Source organism: Corythoichthys intestinalis, chromosome 14 (genome assembly GCF_030265065.1).
Source record: "Corythoichthys intestinalis isolate RoL2023-P3 chromosome 14, ASM3026506v1, whole genome shotgun sequence".
Classification (NCBI taxonomy): domain Eukaryota; kingdom Metazoa; phylum Chordata; class Actinopteri; order Syngnathiformes; family Syngnathidae; genus Corythoichthys; species Corythoichthys intestinalis.
This window is the reverse complement of record NC_080408.1, coordinates 1,670,855-1,688,535: the sequence shown is the minus strand read 5'-3', so window position 1 is coordinate 1,688,535 and position 17,681 is coordinate 1,670,855. Positions and strand designations below refer to the sequence as shown.

General features: G+C 40.9%; 1 protein-coding gene across 2 annotated transcripts in view; it reads right to left on the bottom strand.

The window, feature by feature from the left end:
- LOC130930013 (solute carrier organic anion transporter family member 5A1-like) overlaps nt 1–14,008 on the bottom strand; it is a 34,934-nt gene extending 20,926 nt beyond the window's left edge. The window contains exons 1-2 of one of the 2 annotated variants that reach the window (XM_057857674.1): nt 13,875–14,008; nt 7,479–8,377 (exon numbers count right to left, since the gene is read on the bottom strand). In XM_057857674.1, the coding sequence (XP_057713657.1) occupies nt 7,479–8,289 (811 nt within the window). In that variant the 5' untranslated portion in view covers nt 8,290–8,377; nt 13,875–14,008. The remainder of the gene's footprint in view (nt 1–7,478; nt 8,378–13,874) is intronic. The other variant, XM_057857673.1, reaches the window with a different exon arrangement.
- Nucleotides 14,009–17,681: the final 3,673 nt, after the last annotated feature.

The following is a 17,681-nucleotide window of genomic DNA, read 5'->3' as shown; positions in this document are numbered from 1 at the left end:
TATTATTATTATTATCATCATGTGATTAACTTAGTACGTAAACTGAGCACTTAAGAAATCGGTTCTTTAAAAAACTGACACTTGGACAGTCAGCAAATCCTTCTAGATGCTTCGCTGACGAGAACCAATCATCGGCCCGAGGTGCCTTCCATTATTCCAAACGCGCGCACTCCTTACTGTACATGGAGTGCTCGGAGAGCCTTTGGGTGGCATTGCATAGCTGCGAAAACAAAAAGCAGGCCTTATCCACACCGGGGCAGACCAGAGCACAGCATACACACTTGCCTGTATTTGCCAGCAGATTGAATTTGGTGAGTAATGGTTTCAATCGTTTTCACATTTTGCGATATAAAAAAGTTACTGCCATTCGTTGCAGCTTGCGTTGAACACTGCCAGAGCTAGCCAAATCTCCCATGAAAAAAAATAGCTCCCGATAAATTGGCGTCAAGCTTGTGTATTTAGCGGTATTATAAACGAAGAAACACACTGTTGAGTCAAATTAAGCGGCATGCTCTCGGATGGAGGGGGGCGCCTCGTATCGCTCCCGTCGTCCACCTGAGACGCGTTATTTTCGGCTGGGACTTGAGCTGACGGCCGGTGTCGGCACAACACCGGCTCGACGAGTGGTGGGAATGACTCTTGCTTCTTAAAGCTTTTCAGAAATACAGGGATCCCTCGTTTTTCGCGTTTAATGGGGACCACAACCCGCCGCAATAAGTGAAAACCGCAAAGTAGCCCCCCCCCCCCCATTTTTTTTGCGCATGTTCAATGTATTTATTCAGATTTTACATTGGAAAAAAGATACATATATATAAGACATGTTTTTTCACTTTTTTCACCAAAGTATCATTTATAAATGGTTTTCAAACACTTCAAAATGTAAGAATTATGATAAGTTTCAAACATGTTACTGCCCCACCGAATTATTTTTAAACAAGAATAAAGTAGTAAGAAAATGCTTGGCTTTATTAAATGCTTCATAGTGAGTCTACTCAAACCCTCTCAGGCTTTGTTAAACGGTGATTGACACATGTGCAAAGTTTTTCTTTTGATATATTTTTTTGTTTGAAGCAACTTATTTGATTGAATAATAAAGACACAAATGTCTTAGCCAAAATGTGGCCCAAACGCAAAACAACATTACTTCAATGGAAAAATTTGTTTCAAGATAAGATTCAACATAAGATTTTATGTCATTGCTTTATTAATCATTAGGTGCTAGAGTTGTTAAGTATGGATAATAATAAAATAATAGTTTTGAGAAAACTGTGCTGTTGGTGGCTCAGTGACCATCTGATGTGGTTTGTTCTCAGATGAACAAGTTGAGGAAGGAAGTTTTGATGCAGAGGTTGAAGGAAGAAAAGAGGCAGACTGACTGAGTCACAGCTAGAAAGTGTTGATGACAGTTTTGATTTCTATTCACTGTTGCCCCCTCCCAATTAAAGTATGTCACAGTCGCAGCGAATTATTATCTAAAGCTGGTTAAAATTGAAGTTATGTTCTTTTAAGGTGTATTAAATACTTGTTCATGTGCCCCTTTTGATCTACGAGCACCCGCCCCTCCACCGGTCTCTGCACGGCCCTGCTGAAACACAGTGTGGGTCGACAGAGCTCAATATTTTGTTGGGGTGTGCAGTGTACTGGAACATATTTCCTCCACACCCTTCTCACCTTTTTAACCCCTGACCCATTTTCATGCCTGTCGTTCACAAATGAAACGTTATTATATGAATACACTGTGGTCACGGTGTGTCATGCAAAGTATTTCCAAACAGCTATTCAAGTCATCTAGTGAAAATTTCTTAAAAAAAAAAAAAAAAATTATATATATAAATTTTTTTTTACTATCGCAATATAATATCGCAATATATTGCACACCTCAAAAAAATCGCAACAATAGTTTTTTCCAATATCGTTCAGGCCTAGTAGATGTCCAATTCATTTGAAGCGGGAGAGTGAATGTTTGTTCATTCGCTGCAATCCCTCCCACATCAAATGGGTTGCTGACAATGGTAGCCAATGAGTGAAATCAATAAAAAACAATGTAGTGTCAGCAGTGTCTTTAAAATCTCAATTTTCTGGGGGAAGAAACATTTTGAACAGGAGAGCATTTTAAAAATTCATATATTTACCCTTTTAAACGTTTTCCCCCATTTTTCTTTGTTTGGATTGATTATCATCTCATAACAGGGAAAATGTGACAGTGACAAATAAAAAAATGCAATTAAGCGATAGTTATGAGGTAGATATCTGTGACTTTTTTACAGACGCCATTTTTTTCATTGTGACATAATCCGTTGAAAATTTTAAAATATGTGAGGGAATAATTTTTTTTAAGTCTTTCTTTTTTTAATGAAATATGAGACATCAATTAATAATTCAAAGCTAAAATCAACAGACATTTTGAATAATAAATATAATTACCTTCATTTTACGGCTGGGTTGAAACAAAAGCGCTTGCGCGACCTCTGGAAACAGGGGTTTTCAGGGTAAAACGGACATATTAATAATAGTTCGGGGGCTTCATGCGCCATGCATCTGCTATGGCAGCATATAGACATATTGTTCAATCAAACAACAGTTGTTTTGGCTTAAAATACGCCAGTTTCTTTTAAAGAGGAGTGCAAGAGCACTGTGCAGTCTTGTCTGCGTTTTCTGCCGTACGTGTATGCCGAAAACATCTTCATGCCACGGCACATGGCAAATTGGGCACTTTGTCACCAAAATTCACAATCATTGTTCCTAATTCAAAGGAATTCAATCGCTCTCAGACCTTCCCAAACGAAATGGATTGGACGTCTATCGCCATCAAGTGCACCGAAAGATGAGCATTCATTGCCGGGCTTTTCAAAAACTACCATTGCAATTTTTTCTGCTGAGCGAGCGACGGTCACGTGCGCGAGACTGCAGACGGCCATGAAAGGGGGCCAGACGCAAAGGAATGTTGTGCGTTGTCACGGCAACGTGCTGACACAGCACTCGCCTCCTTCACACTTTCTGCTCCGAAAGTTATAAATAATATATTTTTGTGTTTTTTCTTCTCTTTCCCAATTCAGAAAATTGAAAACGTAGTCTTGTTGATCCTGGCATTTCCTCTTCACACTATTCCACCACCAATGTAATCTTATAAATGTGTTAGTCCTTGAATGCAACACGGATGCAACGGCATTCCTGCATCCCAGCGACGGAATGTTGACATTGGCAGCCGAGCCAAACACAGGGCAAGAAGAAGACGCCTGTTGTGTGTCACATTCATTCACTTGACCTCACCCTCACTCACATTTCCGTGCCATTGACAGTGACCGACGTCAAAACTGTTGGCAAGACGGATTGGACGTCTGTCCAAAAATTCATTGGTCTGCGACAATTTTTGGGACCTAAATTATTCCTCACCGAAATGTCATAAGATGGCTGCAAAAGCACTAATGCTGGTATTAGCATATTGGCCCGAATATAAGACGACCCCCTCTTTTTCAAGACTCAAGTGTGAAAAAAGACATTTTGAACACCAAATTAATTTTTATACAGAAAATAATTACAGTACATCCGAAACAAATGATTATAACAATATATTTGAGAGAAAAAGCATGTTATTTTGCCTCATTCAAATCTTAATATCTGAACATTTAAATCTGTAAACTAAAGTGCAATCACATTCGTAAATGAATGGCTTCTGGTTTTTGAAATGTAAATAAACTAGGGCTGTCAAAATTATCGCGTTAACAGGCGGTAATTAATTTTGTAATTAATCACGTTAAAATATTTGACGCAATTAACGCACATGCCCCGCTCAAACAGATTAAAATGACAGCACAGTGCAATGTCCACTTGTTATTTGTGTTTTTGGGAGTTTTGTCGCCCTCTGCTAGCCTTTAGGTGCGACTGATTTTATGGGGGTCAGCACCCATGAGCATTGTGTAATTATTGACATCAACAATGGCGGGCTACTAGTTTATTTTTTGATTGAAAATTTTACAAATTTTATTAAAAGGAAAACATTAAGAGGCTTTTTAATAAAATTTGTATAACTTGTACTAACATTTATCTTTTAAGAACTACAAGTCTTTCTATCCATGGATCGCTTTAAGAGAATGTTAATAATGTTGATGCCATCTTGTTGATTTATTGTTATAATAAACAAATACAGTACTTATGTACCGTATGTTGAATGTATATATCCGTCTTGTGTCTTATCTTTGCATCCCAACAATAATTTACAGAAAAATATGGTATATTTTATAGATGGTTTGAATTGCCATTAATTAAGATGAATTTTTAAGCTGTAATTAACTCGATTAAAAATTTTAATTGTTTGACCGCCCTAAAATAAACCAATCTATTGCGATAAAACAACAAAATTGCAATAACTGCATTAACCATCAAAGTGAAGTCTAACTGGAACTGTAGTCTTGAAACAAATCTGAATAAGGAAAAACATTGCAATGAAATAATGCAAACTGGTTAAACTTGAGAGTAGCTGAGATCTGTCATGACACAACATCGCTTCAATGATATCTGGTGCCATCTAGCATCTTGAATGGGTATAACTTCTAGACGACCCCCAGTTTTTCAGTCTTATTTCAATGCAAAAAACACAGTCTTATATTCGGGCCAATACGGTAACCCTTTATGGTGCAGTCATTTAATTCACCAAATGGCAGCGATTGAGTTAAAGCCGTCTCTGACCAAACCGGTACTTTACATCCAAGTAGAGTATACAATATTGTTGTTTTGGTCAACGATGACGATAAGGAAAAAATTTCCTCTCCATGGAGACGTCCAGGAGGCATCCAAACCAGATGCCCATGCCACCTCAGCTGGCTGCTCTAAACACGGAGGAATACAGTAGCAGCTCAGCCCTCCTTGATGATTGAGCTTGTCCCTCTATCTCAAAGAGGGAGCCCAGACAACAACCCATTTCAGCCGCTTGTATCCGGGTTCTTGTTCTTTCGGTCACCACCCATAGCTCGTGGCCATAGGTGAGGGTAGGAACGTAGATCAACTGGTAAATCGGGAGCTTGGCCTTTCGGTGCAGCTCCTTCGTCACCACGACGGACCGGTGCAGAGTCCGCATCACCACGCTGCACCGATCCGCCGGTCAATTTCCCACTCTCTCCTACCCTTACTCGTGAACAAGACCCTTAAGACACTTGAACTCCTCCACTTGGGGCAGGATCTTATCCCCGACCCGGAGAGGGCACGCCACCCTTTTCTGACTGAGGACAATGGTCTTGTATTTGGAGGTTCTGATCTTCTTCCTGACCACTTCACACACTGCTGCAAACCGCTCCATTGAGAGTTGGAGATCACGGCTTGATGAAGCCAACAGCACCACATCATCTGCAAAAAGCAGAGATGCAATGCTGAGGCCACCGAACCGGACGCCTTCAACGCTTCGGTTGCACCTAGAAATTATGTCAATAAAGGTTATGAACAGAATCGGTGACAAAGGGCAACCTTGGTGGAGTCCAACCCTCACTGGGAACGGATTCAACTTACTTTCGGCAATGCGGACCAAATTCCCGGTTGTACAGGGACTGACAGCCCTTACCAGGGGTTCGGAACTCCCGAAGCACCCCCCCGAAGGACACAGTCGAACGCCTCATCCAAATCCACAAAACACATTTAGACCGGTCGGGCAAACTCCCATGCACCCTCCAAGACCCTGCAGAGCACAGGTGTCAAACTGGTCCTCAAAGGGCCGCAGTGGGTACTGGATTTCATTCCAACCAAACAAGATGAATACCTTTTCACCAATCTGGTGTCTTACAAGTGTAATCAGTTGATTGAAGTCAGGTGCTTCTTATTTTAGCATAAACCTCATTGGTTGAACTGTCTGTGCTGGATCTGTTGGAACAGAGACCAGGACCCACTGCGGCCCTTTTTGGAATTGGTTTGACACCACTGCTGCAGAGGGTGTAGAGCTGGTACACTGTTCCACAGCCTGGACAAAAACCATACTGCTCCTCCTGAATCCGAGATTGGACCCTGACGGACCCTCCTCTCCAGCTCCCCAGAATAGACTTTACAAGGGAGGCTGAGGAGTGTGATCCTTCAATAATTGGAACACACCCTCTGGTGACCACCACCCCGGTCTGCCAATCCAGAAGCACTGTCTCTGATGTCCACACGATGTTGTACAGTCGTGTCAGCCATGACAGCAATTAGCAATTATATATTAGCAATTTTAATACTCCTGTTAGAAAGATTCCATGGGTATGCGTTCGTTCCCATAGCAACCAGTTAGTTCCCATTATTGTCCTACGTCATGCACGCTGATATTCTGGGACCAAGAATAGGCGTAAGGTGCGCATTTCGAGCAAAGGACTGCCACCTGTTAGAGGAAGTATTTATCTGTGCATCCATGAACAAATGTAAGTATTTCATCTTCATGCCATTAAGTTCTTATGATAAGTTAGAGCCATTATCAGCGCGACCGTTTCGTGTTTTTAATGTTACGTCCGCTGGTTGCTCCCGCTCCTTCTCGCTACGTCGAGGAGAGCGTGGTTTACATTACATTCGCGTTGCACATTTGTGTTAAGAGGGAATGTGTTAGTTTAGCATCTTAAAATGATGTTGTACATCCATATGAGTGTAAAGGGTGTAGTTTTCGCCTCTTTACTAGCCACGATGACCGCACTTGCATGCAGCGTGCTTCCTAGATGTGTGCGCACGCTCGCGCCCCCCCCCACCTTTGTGTCATAATATTACGAGTCATGTATGTGTGTTATTGACTGCTTTACAGTCAATTTGCATTGTTTATTGCATCAGCACTAATTTGATGTCATTTTCTTTCCTTTCAGAACCACACATTCCAGTCTTCTTCCACACACGTACAAATACATCAACATCATTCCACACATGCACTCACGTGCTCATTGAGTGATTGTCATATCAAGTGCCATTGCCTGTATATACTGTAGTTGTGCCTGTTCCCAAGTTGGGATTAAAAAGTGCCAAAGACCAACTCCACTATCCGCTCCTTGTTTTCTAAACGACACTCGGAGGTGAATGAACCATAAACATATTGAACCCAGAACCTCATACAGTCCATTAGTCCAAATTAGAATCAGCAAGGTAATCGATAAAGAATCGAATCGTTAAGCAATATCGATAATGGAATCGGAATCGTAAAAATCTTATCAATTCCCATCCCTAGCTGTACCCCATCTCCACTTTAAACAGTGTTAATGGTGCACTGCTCTACTCTCTTAAGATGCCAGATGGTGGACCACCACTAACCCAGTACAGTAACTTAGCATTAAAAATGATTTTTTTTTTTTTTTCAAAATACGTTTATCGCAACGGAGTCAGAAAATGGTGTCTGTGAGACAGTAAAATCCATGTAAGAAAATATAAATAAGGACAAAATATTCATATTTAATGGTAGCTTCGCATGGAAAGCAAAAGCTACCATCCCTACCCGGCAGCCCACGGCGCTTATAAATCTATTACGCGGTTAGCGAGAAGACGCTCACCCAGGTACAGCGAAGCGTTTTCCTTCTTGACATTGTCGTCCAGGTAGGTGGGCCCCAGCGTGTAGATGGGCGTGGATCCCATGCCCACCAGGATCTGCGCCAGGATAAAGAGCGCCACGTAGAGGTTGTGCTCGTGTCCCTCCCGGTCCCGCGGACAGGACGCCACGTCGGTGCGCTCCCGCCGGCCGGCGTCGGTGCTCAGGCACAAACCCTCGTTGGCCGCCGACGAGTTCAGCTCTTGGATCTGGTAGGCGGGCGAGATGAAGTGCGGCAAGGAGAAAAGGGCGGCGCCCAGCGCGATCAAGACGCCGCCCAGCGCCAGCCAGCGCGGCCTCTGGCCCCGCCCCCCAAAGTAGCTGATGAAGACCACCACCAGGAGGCTGCCGATGTCGAAGCAGCTGACCAGGAGTCCCGACTCGGAGCTGCGCAGGCTATAGCGCTTCTCGATGGTGGTGATCACGCTGCTCAGGTAGCCCGACACCATCAGCGACTGGATGAAGGTCAGGTAGCACATGCAGAAGAGGAAGCAGCGAGAGTCCCGCAGGACCGGCGCCAGGCAGCGCCGGGCGGCCGCCGCCAAGGGTTCACGGCGGCCGGCGGACGACGCGGGAGTCGCCTGAGGCGGGGGCGCCGGCGCGGGGACGGGGGCCCGGCCCAGACCGATGAAGCGGGTGCTCTCCTCTGCCGTGACCCAAGCAGACAGTGAGGCGTCTTCCTCTCGGGGCTCCTCCGCGCTCCCGCGGCTCGTACCTGGATCCTCCGCCTCGCTGGAACCGCCGTCCTCCTTGCGAAGGGACGAGTCGGCCTCCATGGCGACCCGCCGCCCGCTCCGGTGCGGTGCGGTCCGGCTGACCACGCTGCGGGAGGGCAGGCGCCTCACGGGGCCATGGCGTCTGCAGCTTGGAAAAAGAAAGACATTTTCCTTAGACGCAGGAAAAAACATCCTAGTCATGTCAGCCAATTTCATACATTTTGGGGGAACAGGTCGATCGCCAAGAAATATATCGGCCCATCTAGTAGGGATGTCCCCGATCGGAAATCAGGACCCCATCATGTCATTTTCAATGGATCGGAGTAGGGTTAAAAAAGGTCATTTATTTCAAGTTTTAAGTTTTAACTCCTTGGCTGCCATTGACAGCAAAAGACGTCCAATCCATTTGGACAGGGAGGCGTTTATTTATTTATTCTTTGAGAGGTTTTTTTCTCTTTGGCAACTTTCTGTGTGTGGAGGTGTGTGTATAATAGTGGTGTCAACAATAATCGATGTGGCGATGCATCCCGATGCGGGGCATGGACGATTCGATTCAATGCGGGCAACAAGCCGAATCGATTCAGCGCATTTTAAATAAGTATGTTCAAAAATCTTCCCTGCGCAATTCCGGTGATGCAACGGATTTGGTTTCCCCATTTGTATCATTATTCTCATGTTTTATTTTTTACACACCACATAACTCTGGTCAAGTTTCCCACCAACCTCGTAGAAGCCAAAATGTCTCCAGATGTCTGCTTTCAATGTCTTAGGTGCATCAGTAAGCTTTCTCGCTCCCTCTTTCTCCGCTTCAGCCATTGTTATGTTATGTCCTATTTCTTAGAGGTTAGATCTTGTGCCCGAACCCGATTAACATTTTGGGCCCGACCCCACCCGAGTTTCGTTGGTAAACAGCAACCATCTTAAAGCAGTAAACTTCTCAGAAAGCCTCTGTTGTAGTGAACCTTCCTAGCGACCAACACCCGTTACTTTGCCAAGTAACTAATTACTCTTACATTCAGGTAACTGAGTTACAAACTCAATTACTTTTTTGGAGAATTTGTAACTAATGAATTACTTTTTACAAGTAAGATTAACAACACTGGTCATAAAGATGCAGTCTGCAGAATGAAAAGATTTTATTCTGCCAATTTGTTGCCGAACACAATTTGCCCGCAACTATTGCCGATCACTTCTCAGAATTAGCAAAAGAAATGTTCCCTGACTCAAAGACTGCATCGGTAAGTTCATTTTATCAATTGACCTTTTACATTTATAATTGGACACATTAACAAACTACCTTCAGGTCAGGGCCGACCCAGGCCATTTGAGGGCCCTAAGCAAAATAATGCAAAGGGGCCCATATTTTTGGCCCACCATTTCGTCACGGTGTACTGTAAAACCCATACATGCAATCCAACCCATACGTCCATATTTTGTATACTAATCAGATTTTGTTGCACTGCAGACTTCAAATTTCTCACCCCAAATGATTGTCAGTACTTACATTAGATAGCGCCAAACCTTTTTCTAAAAGAGGAAAGAAAGAAGTTAAGGAAGAACTTTTATTTTTTTAAGTTTGTAATCAAGTCTCAAAACTAGGACTGCAGCTATCGAATATTTTAGTAATCGAGTAATCGACTGAAAATTCTATCGATTAATCGAGTAATCGGATAAAAACTTCTTTTTTTTTTTAGGTAAAGAGCAATTATACATATAGATGAGAAAACAAGACATTTCATGTAATATTGAACCATTTTCAGTCAATCAATGTCTTTATTTTTGATGTACATTGTTGAAAACAGCCAACATTTTCATCTCAAATGTGACTAAAAAAAGACTAATTCACTGCTTTCACTCCAAAAACTTTTAGATCTTAAAAAAAAAATATATATATATATATATATATATGTTAGGGCTGTCAAAATTAATTAATTTTTAAAAATTAATCACGTTTAAATATTTGACGCAATTAACGCACCCGCTCGCATATTGCCTCAAACATTACAATGAGGCCGTTTATGGACATTAAGAGTGAAGAGAATGCCACCAGCCGCTTGGGGGCAGCGCCGTTCCATACTCATGTTATGTCTTCTAAACGTGGGAGAATTAGAAGTTGTGAGACGTTTATGCTGTATTCACAAATAGCTCCACTCATATTTCGGTAAGTTTTCTTTCTTTTAGTGGCAATTACATGTCTCTTGTTTTATTTTGGGTAAGATATGTACAGATACAGTGGGGAGAACAAGTATTTGATACACTGCCTTGGCAGTGTATCAAATACTTGTTCTCCCCACTGTATATGTTATACAGTAAAGGCGAGTGGACACAGGCGTTCTTTGGACCGCGCCGTTTATTGGCATAAGCTTCTCCTTCACAACAAACATAAGTATCGTTTAGTGAAAGCACAACAAAAATAATATTCCTATCTCTAAAAAAAAAAATAATGTTCTCAAAAAGAAAAGCACTTCAGTTTATAGTAATGAGGCCCTATTCTGACACACAGTTAAACAACAATGCTAAATAAACTGGCATTCCATATCAATTTAGCTATGCAAAATACACGTAAAACTTTTCACTCTATTTTTACTATTATTTTTGTTCTTCTTATTATTATATTAACTCTACTTTTGATTGAAAATTTTACAAATTTTATTCAAACGAAAGCATGAAGAGGGGTTTTAATATAAAATTACTATAACTTGTAACTATAACATTTATCATTTAAGAAACTACAAGTCTTTCTATCCATGGATCACTTTAACAGAAAGAATGTTAATAATGCCATTTGTGGATTTATTGTTACAATAAACAAATACAGTACTTACTGTATGTACAGTATGTTGTATGTACAGTGGGGAGAACAAGTATTTGATACACTGTCAATGGGAAAACCCATTGGCAGTGTATCAAATACTTGTTCTCCCCACTGTATATATCAGTCATGTGTCTTATCTTTCCATTCCAACAATAATTTACATAAAAATATGGCATATTTTAGAGATGGTTTGAATTGCGATTAATTGCGATTAATTACGATTAATAAATTTTTAAGCTGTAATTAACTTGATTAAAATTTATAATCGTTTGACAGCCCTAATATATATATATATATATATATATATATATATATATTTTTTTTTTTTTTCTTACCTAAAAATGTCATTACGCTTGATAACACACATGACTTAAAAGTTAGGTGTTTTTCCTACGTGTTTCAATTGAATTTTCACTTGTGTCAAGCTATAAGTAGGGTAACACGCGTCACACGCTACCTGCTAGGCTGCTACCACCGTAGCAACAAGCGGGCGTAGTTTTTAGCAACGTCGGCGTATTTTGTAGCGGCTGTCGGCTGCGGTAAGTTTTTTTATTTATTTATTGCTTCTTCCTCTACGCGCGTTGTCCCGCATTATGAGTAGCCCGGGCAAAACGTGATGCTTAGAGCTGGCAAAATGAAACGATTCCTCGAGGTGAATAAAATTACTCGGATCAGTTTTTAAACTCGTGTTACTCGAGTTGCTCGAGTATTCGTTGCAGCTCTAATTGAAATCAAATCTGAACAGGAAATGACCTGTAAATGACCTAAAACAATCAGGAGGTGACCTGTAAATGCCCCAAAAACTGGCTGCGAATGCTCTAGTTTGGAATGTGCATTCACCCCCTCATAGTCAAACTGAATTGGACATCTATGGTAGGGTGACCAAACGTCCTCTTTTGCCCGGACAAGTCATACTTTCACGTAGTATCCTCGTGGTCCGGGCGGGTTTTATAAATTCATAAAAATGTCCGGTTTTTATGATTTTTCACGGGACCAATTTGAAGAGAATCCCTCCGGCCGCTGCGTGGTAGCAGTTGACATGGCTCCTACTAGAAGGGAGGGAAGGAGTAGTTCTTTTTGTTTTTGTTGGCAGTTTACCCCTATCATGAGGCATTACCACCATCTACTGGGTTGACAATTTGGCCACAACGCCTGCGCAGTTGTTAAGTTTTTTACGATAAATATGTATATAATGGCAACTGTTGACTTCTGTCGGAGCTTTTACTGTAAAATATCGTTGCGCTGCCGATGATTGTAAACTTTTATAGCAAAGTTTGATTTTTGCCTCAGCTAGCTATCAGTAAGCTAAACCGCGCTAGGCATTATGGAAAACGTAGTTTTAACTGCTACGTTTGGAAACATGCTGGTTGAATAGTTTGTCAGTTTATTTCGGTTTTTGTTTGTGTGCAATCTAGAACATTGAATGAGAATATCAATTGAATGGGAATAACAATTTGTCAAGGACAATTGCTGTGATAGTAATTTTTAAAAATGTTTAGTTGGCACATAGCCTACTGTGTGTATGTGTATTGACTGGACTACATTTCAATGGGTCTGCAACATATATATATATATATATATACACACTTTTTTTTTTTTTTTTAAAGTCATTATTATTTTTTTTTTTTTTTCAAACTGCATTTTTCCATCCAGAGTGAGGGGGCAGGCACACTTTAAATATATTAAAGTGACATAGGCATCTTTGAGTGAACTTCAAGTAAAATTCAAGTATCTTGAGGCCGGGCTGAGTGTCCTCTTTTTTGGAAATCAAAATATGGTCACCCTAGTCTATGGCCGTCAATGGCAGCCACTAAATTCACATAGACACTATTCTAGGGGAAGATTGGGAGTACAAAGTCTCCGTTTAGATATATTGTTACATCCCTAATAGAAACCTGCATATACCGGATTTTTTTTTTTTTTTAAAGCAAATTAGTCAACGCCTTTGGTTGCTTGCTTCCCACATTGCCTGCTCATACAGTGTCCCACTCATCCCCCCTTTTGTGTTCCTCCTCGACCTCCCCCAAGGGCATGTACCTTCCCTGAGCATCCTTTATTTACATCTCAGCACATTATTGTTGGGAGAGAAAAAAAAATATCCCATCTAGATTGAAAATGAGCTCGATTTAGAAGAGGGCGAAACTGCGGATTTTGTTTGACTGAAGCAAAATCCGCAGTGCTTTTTTCAAAACACATCCATGAAACAGTGGATTTAAGACGCGAAAGACGGAAGTGGATGCTTCAAACTAAAAGAGCGATTTACAAAACAAAAAACAAATCACTTGAATTACTCATCCAAAACGTACATGGCTGATGGGATTCATATTTAATTCATTTAAAACATTCATGCTAGTTAAATGGAATCATTCGAAGAGGAATCCGTCGTATCTTGACGTTTCTCCTTGTGACACGCACAAGGTGTGACATTTCTCCACTTTTGCCAAACGGATTTATGACTATTTGTAGAGTGATGAATTCGGCTTTTGTAAAAATAAGCGTCATTTTATTCGAATCCTCCCAACACGAGGCGAGCATCTCTATGAGCATCTATTCGAGCCACGACCGTACATCTACGAGTCGTTTGTTTTAAGTTACACGAATGCCTTTACGTTCGAATACAAAGCCCCAAAAGGCGCATTTTATGTCAATATACGTTTATATCATTGGATGTGAAGGACAATGCGTCGAGGCTTTATTGTGAAAAGTATTCCCAGGATGACACGGGCAGCTAGCCTGCAGTTAGCATCGCTGGCGAGTAAAGCGCCGCACTGACAGGAGCATCAATGACACATTTCAATCAAGCTCGGAAAGGAGAAGAGGGTCCACTCACTTGACACGTTAAGCGAAGAGACGATAAATCGTCATGCGGCCATGTCCGAGTGACCGCGTCCCTCGCTTGGTGGCTGCCTGGCGAGTGACCAACAGAGATGTGGCTTTTTTTTTTTTTTTTTTTTTTTTTTTTTTGTGAGGCGCTGGTGCAAGCTAACGACAACTCATCTATAAGAACACACACAGGAAATGGCATGCCTTCAAAGTAAAGCGCTCGAAAGGAAATGAGTTTCAGTGAAAATATTTTTTTAGAATTAAATACAGTGATCCCTTGTTTTTCGCGGTTAATGGGGACCAGAACCCGCCGCAATAAGTGAAAAACCGCGAAGTAGCGCCCCCCTCCCCCCAAAAAATGTGTGGGAGTGTGCATAAACGGAAGAATGAATGAAAACAATGAATGAACATATAGTATATACATATATATATTAGGGCAGTGAAAATTATCGCGTTAACGGGCGGTAATTAATTTTTTAAATTAATCACGTTAAAATATTTGACGCAATTAACGCACTTGCCCAGCTCAGACAGATTTAAATGACAGTAGAATGAAAGGCCCACTTGTTGTGTTTTGCGGAGTTTTGCTGCCCTCTGCTGGCGTTTGGGTGCGACGTATTTTATAGGCTTCAGCAACCAGGAGCATTGTGTAAGTAACTAGAAACTGCAATTTCGGGAGAAATTACACCTTGGTCTTTCCTCTGTGGAGATACAAATCTTAGCCCCACTCAGGTCTATCAATAGAATGGACCATAATGCCAGTCAATGGCACTAAATTAAGTAAAAGCCATTAGAAATGATTGGGAGAATTGGACGTCCATGTCCGTCAATGGCAGCACCCTCCATAAGCGTCAATGTAATTGGGGAAGTTTGGGGGACACGTCCTATTGATATCTAGTCATTATCTGTTGATTTGGAGGAGGAAAAAAAATTCCCATTGAAAATGAATGGGAAAATTTTTGGACGTCCATGGACGTCAATGGTATCAACTTACATAAGCGTCAATGGAATCCAAGTACATTAGCATCAATAGAATGAACATATATGAAGAAATGCCATTGGTAATGAATGGGAAGTTTGGACGTCCGTGGACGTCAATGGCATCACCCTCCATAAGCAGCAATACAATCGGGGACATTTGGGGGACACGTCCTATTGATATCTAGTCATTTTCTGTTGATTTGGGGAAGAAAAAAAAAATTCCCATTGAAAATGAATGGGAAAAATTTTGGACGTCCATGGACGTAAATGGTATCAACTTACATAAGCGTCAATGGAATCCAAGTACATTGGCAACAATAGAATGAACAAACATGAAGAAATGCCCTTGGAAATTAATGGGAAGTTTGGACGTCCGTGGACGTCAATGGCATCACCCTCCATAAGCAGCAATGCAATCTGAGACATTTGGGGGACACGTCTTATTGATATCTAGTCATTTTCTGTTGATTTGGGGAAAAAAAAAATCCCCATTGAAAATGAATGGGAAAAATTTTGGACGTCCATGGACGTCAATGGTATCAACTTACATAAGCGTCAATGGAATCCAAGTACATTGGCATCAATAGAATGAACAAACATGAAGAAATGCCATTGGAAATGAATGGGAAGTTTGGACGTCCATGGACGTCAATGGCATCACCCTCCATAAGCGTAAATGGAATTGGGGAAGTTTAGGGGACACATCCTATTGACATCTAGTCATTTTCTTTTGATGTTGGTAAAAAATAAAAAATTCCTATTGAAAATGAATGGGAAAATTTTGGACGTCCATGGATGTCAATGGTATCAACTTACATAAGCGTCAATGGAATCCAAGTACATTGGCATCAATAGAATGAACAAACATGAAGAAATGCCATTGGAAATGAATGGGAAGTTTGGACGTCCATGGACGTCAATGGCATCACTCTCCATAAGCGGCAATGCAATCGGGGACATTTGGGGTACACGTCCTTTTGATATGTAGTCATTTTCTGTTGATTTGGGGGAAAAAAAAAAATTCCCATTGAAAATGAATGGGAAAAATTTTGGACGTCCATGAACGTCAGTGGTATCAACTTACATAAGCGTCAATGGAATCCAAGTACATTGGCATCAATAGAATGAACAAACATGAAGAAATGCCATTGGAAATGAATGGGAAGTTTGGACGTCCATGAACGTCAATGGCATCACCCTCCATAAGCGGCAATGCAATCGGGGACATTTGGGGTACACGTCCTTTTGATATGTAGTCATTTTCTGTTGATTTTGGGAAGAAAAAAAAAATTCCTATTGAAAATGAATGGGAAAAATTTTGGACGTCCATGGACGTCAATGGCAGCACCCCCCATAAGCGTCAATGGAGTTGGGGACGTTTGGGATATACGTCCTATTAATATCTGGTCATTTTCTGTTGATTTGTGGAAATTTAGTTTTTTCCCCATTGAAAATGAATGGGAAAAATTTGGGACATCCATGGACGTCAATGGCAGCACCCCCTATAAGCGTCAACAGAGTTGGGGACGTTTGGGGGACACGTCCTATTGATATCTGGTCATTTTCTGTTGATTTGGGGAAATGTAGTTTTTTCCCCATTGAAAATGAATGGGAAAATTTTGGACGTCCATGGCCGTCAATGGCATCGACATCCATATAGTCAATTGAATCCAAGTACATTGGCATGAATAGATTCGACATGCACGGCCGTCAATGGCATCAATGCAATGTAAAGTCCATTGGAAATCCTATTGAAAGTGAATGGGAACTTTTCCCATTAGAAATGAATGGGATAGTTTTTGGCAAATATCCGGGGAACCGTACATTTTTTCCAAATTCTGTATATAATCTTTATGGCCCCCACCGTCCCGGAATTTTTGATGTCCAAATTATGTGATTTGGTCAAAAATTGTAGGACAAGTAGCGTTTTGAAAAAATGTTTAAAAATCGGAAAATCGCCGTTTACGGGCGAACGGAAAATTTTTCGGGGTCGTTTGAAAAATTCCCATCGTCGCGCAAAAATTTCGGTCGTGTCGATACTTGAACGGTGCCGATCGGTGGTATGGTTCGGGCTGCGCGGCGCGCCGAAAAAACGCGGAGAAACCATTGCATAATAATAAAGTTGTAGAATAACATAACCTTGTTCTTTCCTTCGGAAAGACCAAGGTAATTATTGACATCAACAATGGCGGGCTACTAGTTTATTTTTTGATTGAAAATTTAACAAATTTTATGAAAACGAAAACATGAGCGGTTTTAATATAAAATGTCTATAACTTGTACTAACATTTTTCTTTTAAGAACTACAAGTCTTTCTATCCATGGATCGCTTTAACAGAATGTTAATAATGTTAATGCCATCTTGTTGATTTATTGTTATAATAAACAAATACAGTCCTTATGTACCGCATGTTGAATATATGTATCCATCTTGTGTTTTATCTTTCCATTCCAACAATAATTTACAGAAAAATATGGCATAATATATAGATGGTTTGAATTGCGATTAATTGTGATTAATTAATTTTTAAGCTGTAATTGACTCGATTAAAAATTTTAATCATTTGACAGCCCTAATACATATATATAACGGCTGTCAAAATTATCGCGTAACATCGTTAAAATATTTGACGCAATTAATGCACTTAAACCAGCTCAAACAGATTAAAATGAAAGCAGTGTAATGTCCGCTTGTTACTTGTTTTTTGGTGTTTGGTGCCCTCTGCTGGCACTTGGGCCCGAATGATTTTATGTGTTCAGCACAATGAGTGAGCATGGTGTAATTATTAACACCAACAACGGCGAGCTACTAGTTTATTTTTTGATTGAAATT